General features: G+C 47.4%; 2 protein-coding genes across 2 annotated transcripts; one reads left to right on the top strand and one right to left on the bottom strand.

Annotated features, from left to right (window-relative positions):
• Positions 1-741: 741 nt before the first annotated feature.
• On the bottom strand, positions 742-3,204 carry LOC119337624 (codeine O-demethylase-like). The gene is made up of 5 exons (XM_037609793.1): positions 3,071-3,204; positions 2,207-2,598; positions 1,837-2,096; positions 1,309-1,639; positions 742-1,225 (listed from the first exon to the last, which is right to left on the bottom strand). Exons 2-5 carry the CDS (start codon positions 2,438-2,440, stop codon positions 983-985), a joined length of 1,068 nt encoding a protein of 355 aa, XP_037465690.1. The 5' UTR covers positions 2,441-2,598; positions 3,071-3,204; the 3' UTR covers positions 742-982.
• LOC119337623 (protein SRG1-like) lies at positions 2,629-5,079 on the top strand. Its single transcript, XM_037609792.1, has 4 exons — positions 2,629-3,276; positions 3,350-3,609; positions 4,002-4,329; positions 4,416-5,079. Exons 1-4 carry the CDS (start codon positions 3,034-3,036, stop codon positions 4,656-4,658), a joined length of 1,074 nt encoding a protein of 357 aa, XP_037465689.1. The 5' UTR covers positions 2,629-3,033; the 3' UTR covers positions 4,659-5,079.
• The last annotated feature ends 4,158 nt before the right edge of the window (positions 5,080-9,237 follow it).

Here is a 9,237-nt window from a genome sequence, read left to right as displayed (position 1 = left end):
GGGGGGTTCTCCCCCTTTTTTTGTATCTGTTTTCTTTGTTTGTTTGTTTGCTTGCTTGCTTGTTTTTCTTTATTTCCTTTTCTGTTTTAAGTCATTTTAAGTATTTAGACATTTTCTAAAATTGTGTTTTCTCCACAATAATTATCAGTGCAATATTTGGCACCCACCAAACATTTTTGTTTCAAGGTTTGAAAACTTCTGTTGTTTGCCATATTTTGAATTGATTTTTGAATCGGTTTTGAACTAACGAAAGATTAGCAACAGTAATGGAGGTGACGTGGCATCATTAGCAGAGTTTTACTGTAGCATAATTATCGGGCGTTACATTTTGCCAACATGGCACTACCAATTGAAAATCATAAATAGCATTGCTACCGGCATGCCACTATATGTGCATCTTTCTGCTACGATTCTAAACTTGCATTCCATTTTCTGAACAATGAATGACCAACTGATGTGCTTACTGACATCAAGTCGATGATCTATTTTCTTCTGACATTGGCAGCCTCTGGCTTCTGCATTTGTGTCTTGGACTACCCATGTCTGCTCATTCTCGTAGGTGATCATCACCTCAGGGTCACTGGAACACGCACGCAGGAAATTTCTTGTTGCTACACCTATAGTGTATACCATGTGTACAGGAGCAACAATTTTATTAAAATTCACAAGTTTACTCTTTTTTTCTGGAATAGAAGTTCAGTTTTTTCGGCACATGCATGAAGAAACCTAACAAAGTGAAAGTGAGTTGTGGAGAAAGGGAGGAGACACTTGAGCTAAGAGAATACAAAGGTGTCCATACAGCCACATCTACCACAGAACAAATTAACCCAAAATGCAACATAAATAGGATCAAATTCTTTATTTTCACCAGATTCATCGCCTTATAGAAGTAAAGTCACCTTGTTTTATATCCTTAACGAATCGGCAAGTCACAAATTCTTTATTCCATGGGTATTGCGGCACCAAACCAAACTCACCTTGATCATATCCTTAACGAATCGACAACTCTTTCTCCTCGAGAGAAATGCTCAAGGTGCGCGACTAGGAAATCCTTGACCTTCATTTCCCTGTATCGCGCCGGTTGGTCCTCAGTCAACATCTGAGCTATCGGTCCAATCTCTCTTTCAGGATCCAGACCATAGAACACGGCCACTGACATCCTCTCTTTCTCAGAATTAGTCACAACCCTATGTACTGGTCCCTTGAAGATCCCGTTGGTCATTATCTGTGCAGGAGAGAAACTTGAGTGCATATATCTGTATTGACGCGAATATGGGAGAAATTTACTTGAGGTTCAGAGATGGCTACCTCCATTGTAACACCAACGTTGATCAGTAAGGTGTAGTTAGACGCAGATGGAACATTGTACCACGTTCCATCTCTGAGAAACTGCAGCCCAGCGACATCCTTGTCCATTAGAAGAACTGTAAGAGCATAGACATCAGAATGAGGTTTGATGCCCAAGACAAGATCAGGTCTTGGACATGGAGGATAGTAATTGAATCTAGCATAAGTGAGAGCCCTGTTGCTAAACTGGTTAACTAGGCAATCTTCATCGAGCTCCAATAGCTTGGCCACTGCCCGAAGGATGTCGTCTTTGATTCTCTTGCTCTTCGATGTGTACTCATGCAGGTCATCCCTGCAAATACCACCAGGGTAGTTCAGTTAAGCCAAGTCTGGTATACTGATGATGGTTTCTTTCATACAGTAATTATTTATGAAGTTTCTCCAGTTCAGGCTAGATCACTAGTGATATAAATAAGCAAATGAACTCTATTCTGCAAAACTGACAGCTAAGACAGATCCATTTTAACACATGTATCACAGATAGATTACCTGAAAGATTTTGGATGTATGGGCCAATGGGCAAGGTTTCTCTCATCCTCTGGCTCCACTTTAAGATGCAGCCGATCGGACCAGTCCAGCCTTTGATCTTGAGTTTTCACCTGGTCAGTTCCATACCCTTCCATCTGGAAATGTTTCCCGCCTATTATGTTACTGTACTTTCTCTTCTCTTCGAGCGGCAGGCGGAAAAAATCCCTTGATGCGTTCATCACAGAATCCATGAGAGAGGTCTCCATTCCATGGTCAGAAACCTGGCCACACAGGGTGATGCGTGTTACAGAAATAGCAAGTACACTGTGAACCGAAAATGCAAAGGCCAAAGTAAAACTTAGGAACAGGAAACTCGAAAACGAAATCTTACCTTGAAGAATCCCCAGGTCTGCAGCGCTGACCGCAGCTTGGCGGCCTCCTCCGCATCGTTGGATGCGGACAGCAAGCCGAGATCGATTGTTGGAATGGGCTCCGGCATCTCGGTACCAGCCAGGTTCCCACCAAGCGGTTCTTGCTCTCTGAGCAAGTACTGCCTTGGTGGCTCCTGTATGCTGGCAGCCAGTTGCTGCACTGAACTCGGCAGCCTCCATGACTCGTCAGCCATTGGATTTCTTGGATGTTTCTTTGCTGATCCTGGTCTTGCTCTCCTTGGTGGTTGTGCTCTCTTGAAGAAAGAGGATGCAGTAAGCAAGATGAAGTTGTCTTTGTCTCAGTCCCGTCTCAGTCCACATGGTTATCGATGAATAGACCAGCCACCAACCACTGCAACTAACACCAAAAAGATCAGAAAGACGGCGACTACTCTTTTTTTCTCAAGAATACACCTAAAGCCAAAACAAGTTATATAATAAGACAAGTGAGTGGACAGAGATAACATGGCATTTGGTAGCAGTGGCATGCACTACTCTGTATTTGGCTACGCAGCCACACAAGTATATATATTTCACCGGTTTGTGCTTCTCACTAATTGGTGTGTGGGTCAAAGTGATGACTACATCCTAAACTACTCACTTGTGCACATAAAAATTGGCTCTATAGAAGTGGACAAAGGAGTCAGTGGTGGATCCAGCTGCGCGCTTGAAAGTCAAGATACCCATTTGCTTTGAAACAAACTATTTGCTTTCGCAAATCTATGCCCATAAAACTGCCAAAGCGATACAAGGGAACTTGCAAGACAAACAACAGTAGCAAGCAACCATGGCTTGTGAAGAACCATCAAAGATAGCCAACATACCATCGATTGTGCAAGAGCTGGTGACTTGCGTACAGGAGCCACCAAGCCAGTATGTGGTTCCTGAGCAAAACCGCCCAGACATTGCCTGTTCCGAGATGCCCGATCCGATCCCAATCATTGATCTCAGCCGTCTGCCTGCCCCCGGTAACAGCTCTGATGAGGTTGCCAAGATGCAGTCCGCCTTGGAGAACTGGGGCCTCTTCCTGGTAAGCTTGTCCTGCCTAACTCTTTGTGTTATTTTTAATCAGTTGAACAGAGTTGTGATCGATCTTTCTCTAGGCTGTCGGGCATGGAATAGAGCCAAGTTTTCTTGGTGAGGTGATGAAAATGACGAGAGAATTTTACAAGCTCCCACTGGAAGAGAAGCAGAAGTACTCAAACTTGGTTGATGGCCAGGAGTTCCGTATGGAAGGATACGGGAATGATATAGTCGTATCAGAGAAGCAGACCCTGGACTGGAGTGACCGGTTGTATCTTGTAGTGGAACCGGAGTACCGGAGAATCTATAGCATGTGGCCCGCCCATCCTCCTTCTTTCAGGTACACCCTCCGTTTCTTTTTAGTCTGCATTTAAGATTTGGTCAAAGTCAAACTTCGCAAAGTTTGACCAACTTTGTTTGAAAAAATATCAACATCTACGATACTAAAACTATAAGGTATGAAAATTAATTTCATGATACATCTAACAACATTGATTTCATATCGTGAATCTTGATACTTTTTTCTACAAACTTAGTCAAAGACATTAAAAAAAAACTTAGTCAAAGTTGACAAAGTTTGACTTTGACCAAATCTTATATGCACACTAAAAAGAAACAGAGGGAGTACCTTCTAGAATTTTATCAGGAATCCATGATCAATATGCATGATTTAAAAAAAAAGTCAACTGATGAATAGCAATCGAACGATTCTGATCATTCAGTTTTCTTCAGAGATATTCTGTGCGAGTACACAGTAAGGTGCAGGGAGATTGCCAGCCTTGTCCTCAGGCACCTGGCGAGGATGCTCAATTTACACGAGGACTACTTCGTCGAGATGATCGAAGAGGATGCCATCACATACGCTAGATTCAACTACTACCCTCACTGTCCCAAGCCGGACCAAGTCTTAGGCCTGAAACCCCACACTGATGCCACTGTGATCACCGTTGTCTTTATCGATGATAGCGTCAGTGGGCTCCAGGTGCAGAAAAATGGTGTCTGGCACAAGGTGCCAATAGTTCCGAACGCATTACTTGTGAACACAGGAGATGCAATGGAGGTACGTATGTGCAGGAAGTTGCAAAAGTTGTTCAATCTTGTCATGTGAACAGTTAAGCTGAGCTCTATTTCATCTGATACATGCAGATACTTAGCAACGGGTTCTTCAAGAGCCCGGTTCACAGGGCTGTGACCAATGCAGAGAAAGATCGGGTGTCATTGGTTGTATTCTATACTCCGGACCCGGAGAGAGAGATTGAGCCAGCGGCAGAGCTGGTGGATGAGAAGAGACCAATGCGGTACAGGAAGATAAAGACCAAGGACTATCTTGTAAAACTCTTTGAAACTTTTGCAGAAGGGACACTAGTCATCGACACAATGAAGATCTGAATGTAATTATGAAGTGCAAAAGACTGATGTGCGGTGTGGTGAAGTTTGTTCCAGCAGTCTGTTCTTACTTACAGAATTGGTTTATGTAATACTGTCTGATTAGAATGTGCTATATATAGACAGTTTTGTGTCATTGTATGCCATCGGCAGGTCACTTCCTATCTCTTTCAGTTCAAGTGTTACCCCCTTGTTGTACATTATCTTGTACTGTGTTAAGTTTCTGCTTCAGATAGCTACTTCCAATCCTGTCTGTCTTCTTCCTTGTTTTTCTCCTATTATCACTGGCGACTGATAGCTAGTTTATTCATTGATGACCATGCTGATTAAAACAAAGTCAGCTTGTTAATCAAGAATTGGGTATGCCCCAGCAACAATAGTATAAACTACAGTGACCTGACAAAGGCACATTCTATTAACAGAGTGCAATAACCGAGGGGACAAACACAAACTACATCAGGCTAATCATTTCCAGCTAGCTAGTAGTGCAAATGAGGCTGTGAGAACCCAAGAGTTGACCATAGGATGAGAAAAGGCTTTCACACTGGATCATAGACTGAAACGGTTTCAGATAATCTGTCTGCCAGAGGTCTTCCATTGTCTCCAATTTTATACTATTAAATAAAGTAAAAAGACTCGTAAACCCGGTGTCAGTGATCTAATCTTGGTTCATCTGAACTCACCGAATATGCGTTTGCCAAAATGCATAGTTGAATTTTGCAGTTACGCACATTCTATCTTCCGGGCACCTCTAAAAACATGCAGAAAAATAGAATTAGTCTGCTACGGTGTGGTACTATCTACTACAGTATGATTTGGGGACAATCGGCTACCACGTTCTACAAAATTATCATTTGTGTCTCAGTTCTCATGGCAGGGGTTCAGATCTGAGAACATAGCAATGGAGAACCGGTAATACAATCGACCCGAGCAAACCTCTGTAGGTAGGTGCAATCGCAAATCCAACTCTGGTTCCGGGAGCCGGCTCGAGGGTAAGAAGGAAAGAGCACACGCATTCGCTTGCTTCTTTCTTACCTCCTGCATGTGCTATTTGCTTCTTACCTCGAGGCGATTCCCCGCATGGAGGCAGGCCGCGTTTCCTTGGCGAGTCCGGCGGGCCCTCCTCGGCCGGCTCCCACTGGGATCTCGCATCCCCCGCCGCGGCTCGCCGGCTCCCGGCGACCCCTTAATTAGCCGCGCCGCGCCTGCGCAGGGCTTCGTTGCCGCCTGCGCGATTTCTCCGGCGGACCGCCCGTGGCTGTGTGCCGGCACACCAAAAATAGGGGTTGGAAATTGTCGCCCCACCACCCCCACTCGGGAGGAGAGAGCGGCAAGTGGATGGTACCTAAATGTTTTCGAAAATAATTGTTTTTCTGGACGAGATATTTGTTTACAAACTTAAAAAAAATAATCTGAATTTAATCTTTTTTTGCGGATGAAATCTGAATTTAATCTACACACAGAGTAATAAAACAAGACAAATCTGTACATTTTTTTGCTTTCCTATGGGTAGACTGGATTTGGATTTAGCATTTTGTGGGATTGTAAACAAATATTTTGCTCCCCGAAAAAATAAAAATATTCTGTTGACACACACAAATACTCTCAGAAAAAATAACATGTAAGGGGTGATATCGATGCTTCGGCTAACTACTCCAAAAATCAAACTGATGGAGAAAGACATGCAATTTTTCATGTAATATTGTTGCAGTCTAATTATGCTAGGGCCACGAGGATGATAGCTTCAATTGGAACACCATGTGTTATTTCCTTCCCTCTCAAGTGGTGGGAAAACATGATATTTCCTAAAGACGACTTTGCATCAACGTGACACTAGTTTTTTTTTTCCTATTTTGCAAAGGTGTAGCTCCTGCAAGCGTTGTTTTGAAGAACAATTGTTGCTGCCCGGGTGTTGCCAATGTTGATATTGATGTATGCTACTGTGTACCATTGATTGTTCACGCATGACTTTTGGAGTTATGTCTTTTATCTTCCTTTTAAAATAAATTGGATGCGTGCATCAGGGATATCTCGACTAGTTCTTGACGTCGTATTGTGTAGATGCCTGACATACTTGGTACTTCCTCCGTCTAAAAATACTTGTCATCAAAATGGACAAAAAGGGATGTATCTAGAATTAAAATACATCTAGATACATCCCTTTTTATTCATTTTGATGACAAGTATTTCCGTACGAAGGGAGTATCAACTTACCGAAAAAGGCTTTCGCCCCGCTTTATAAATAAAGCAAACCGTCACAGAGCATACAAACCCACACAAGTCCACACACACACCCAAGTCTCACGACAAAGTACATAGGTTCCGCTGAGGGCACAGCCCAACAAGCCCAGAAGGAAAGAAAAAACAACATCATCATCACACAAGGCGCCTAATCAGGCTCCGGCGGAGGCGGCGGTGGCGGCGGCGACAGGCGGACGACCATCGATCGGATGTCGGCGATGAAGGCGGAGATGGCGTCACGGTCCGGGGGGCGGCTAAGCAACCGCCAAAGCTGCAAGAAACCCGCGAATTTGTAGAGAGCGTCAGTAGCGCGACGAAGGGGAGCGTGCTGGATCACAAGCTTATTGCGAACGGTCCACAGCGTCCAGGCGAGAACCCCAACCTCAAGCCACCTAATGTGGCGAGAGGACGCGGGGGACGACTGGATTTCAGCAAATAGGTCCGGGAAGTTGGTGTGGCACCAACTACCGCCGACCACCTTACGAAAACAGCTCCAGAGAAATTGGGCGGAAACGCAGGAGAAGAAGATGTGGTTTGAGTCCTCAGGGACTCCACAGAGCGGGCAGATACCGGTGCCCGGGCCATTGCGCTTGCAGACCTCCACTCCAGATGGGACCCGGCCGCGAATCCACTGCCACATGAAGATGCGAATCTTCAGTGGTACGCGGACGGACCAAACCATCGATAAGGGGAGGGGGCGGAGGAAGGGGCAATGGCCGAGTAAAGCGACTTGGTGGAGAACAGGCCCGACGGCTCCAGCCGCCACCGGACACGGTCCGACCTGCCATCCACCAACGGCTCGTGCAACGCGACGCAATCAAGCAACTCACGCCAGGCAGCGGATTCCGCCGGCCCAAAAGGGCAACGGAAAGCAAGGCGCCCCAGGTCAAGAAGAGCCCTATTGACCGAAATCATGGGGTCGACGGAGATAGAGAAGAGGGCGGGGAAGCGGGCCGCAAAGGGGGAGTCTCCGGCCCAACGATCAAACCAGAAGAGCGTCGAGAGGCCGGACCCCACCGAGATGGAGGTCCCAATGCGAAGCACCGGGAGAAGCTAAACAATAGACTGCCAGAACTGGGAGCCGTCCGATTTCTGGCAGAAGGCAAGTGGCTGGCCCCGCTGGTATTTATTCCGGATAATGTCGAGCCAGAGGCCGCCATGACCCTGGGCAATGCGCCAGAGCCAGCGGGAGAGAAGGGCTATATTCATCCTCTTGGAGCACATGATGCCCAGGCCACCTTGCTCCCTGGGCTTGCAGATGTCAGGCCAACTGACCATGTGGTACTTCTGCTTATCATGCTCGCCAGCCCAGTAGAAGCGGGACTGGATCTTGGCGATCTCCTTGTGGAGAGACTCATGGAGGCTATAGAAGCTCATAAGGAACAGCAGGAGACTAGAGAGGGAAGAGTTGATGAGAATAGTCCGGGCCGCCTTAGATAGCCATCTTCCCTGCCAGGGCTCGCAACGGGACTGGAGCTTAGTAACTGCGGGCCTCAGGTCCGCGGCAGAGAGACGCAAGTCGCTAATGGGGGTCCCCAGGTAGGAGGTGGGGGAAGAGCCCAGGCGGCAATTAAGTCTGTTGGCGATGGCTATAAACTCAGAGGGGGAATATCCCATCACCATGACATCACTCTTATCAAAGTTGATCTTGAGGCCCGACATCTGTTGAAAGCAGAGCAGGAGGAACTTGAGGTTGGCGATGTCCCCCTCCGAGCCTTCGACCATGATGATCGTGTCGTCAGCATACTGAAGGATGGAGATCCCCGAGCCCCCAGAAAGGTGTGGGGTAATCCCACGGATGTGGCCAGCGGCTTTGGCCTTATCAAGGATGGAGGCCAGAGCGTCCACAACCATATTGAAGAGGAACGGGGAGAAGGGGTCGCCTTGGCGAACCCCACAAAGGGTAGGGAAGAAAGGACCAATCTCGCCGTTGATGTTGACCGCCGTGCGACCGCAAAAGACCATTTGCATGACTCTAGTGATCCATCGGTCACCGAAGCCCTTCCAAAGAAGGACTTCCCTGAGGAAGGTCCAGCTAGAGACCGTGTTCGTCTCTCTTCAGGAAGATGGGCGACTCTCCTGGCGACCTTGCGGGCGGCTCCGCCGCGCCCTCCCCCCCGCTGCCGCCCTCTCCGGCGGCCACCCCCTCCGCCGCCGCGTCGCCGGACCGGTTTTGCTGGGCTGATTGCGCTGAGGATCCCCTGTTCCCCCCTCGTCATCCCCTGCCCCGGCTCCTCCCCCCTCCGGGCTCCGGCCATCTCCTCCCTGCCGACCTGGGGACTTAGCTCCCCACGTGAGGGGTTCGGCCCCCGGCAGGCGGGCGCCCCCCTCCCCCCCCCTC

The sequence above is a fragment of the Triticum dicoccoides genome, chromosome 7B, assembly GCF_002162155.2.
Source record: "Triticum dicoccoides isolate Atlit2015 ecotype Zavitan chromosome 7B, WEW_v2.0, whole genome shotgun sequence".
Taxonomy (NCBI): domain Eukaryota; kingdom Viridiplantae; phylum Streptophyta; class Magnoliopsida; order Poales; family Poaceae; genus Triticum; species Triticum dicoccoides.
This window is presented reverse-complemented; position numbering and strand designations above follow the sequence as displayed.

Excerpts from the sequence above, each read along its gene's own strand:
- LOC119337624 (XM_037609793.1), bottom strand. The coding sequence starts at position 2,440 with ATGGCTGACGAGTCATGGAGGCTGCCGAGTTCAGTGCAGCAACTGGCT. Across the intron at positions 1,640-1,836 it reads ATACATCCAAAATCTTTCAG|GGATGACCTGCATGAGTACA; the intron begins GTAATCTATCTG and ends TGGTATTTGCAG. Across the intron at positions 1,226-1,308 it reads ACGTTGGTGTTACAATGGAG|ATAATGACCAACGGGATCTT; the intron begins GTAGCCATCTCT and ends TCTCCTGCACAG.
- LOC119337623 (XM_037609792.1), top strand. The coding sequence starts at position 3,034 with ATGGCTTGTGAAGAACCATCAAAGATAGCCAACATACCATCGATTGTG. Across the intron at positions 3,277-3,349 it reads AGAACTGGGGCCTCTTCCTG|GCTGTCGGGCATGGAATAGA; the intron begins GTAAGCTTGTCC and ends ATCTTTCTCTAG. Across the intron at positions 3,610-4,001 it reads GCCCATCCTCCTTCTTTCAG|AGATATTCTGTGCGAGTACA; the intron begins GTACACCCTCCG and ends AGTTTTCTTCAG.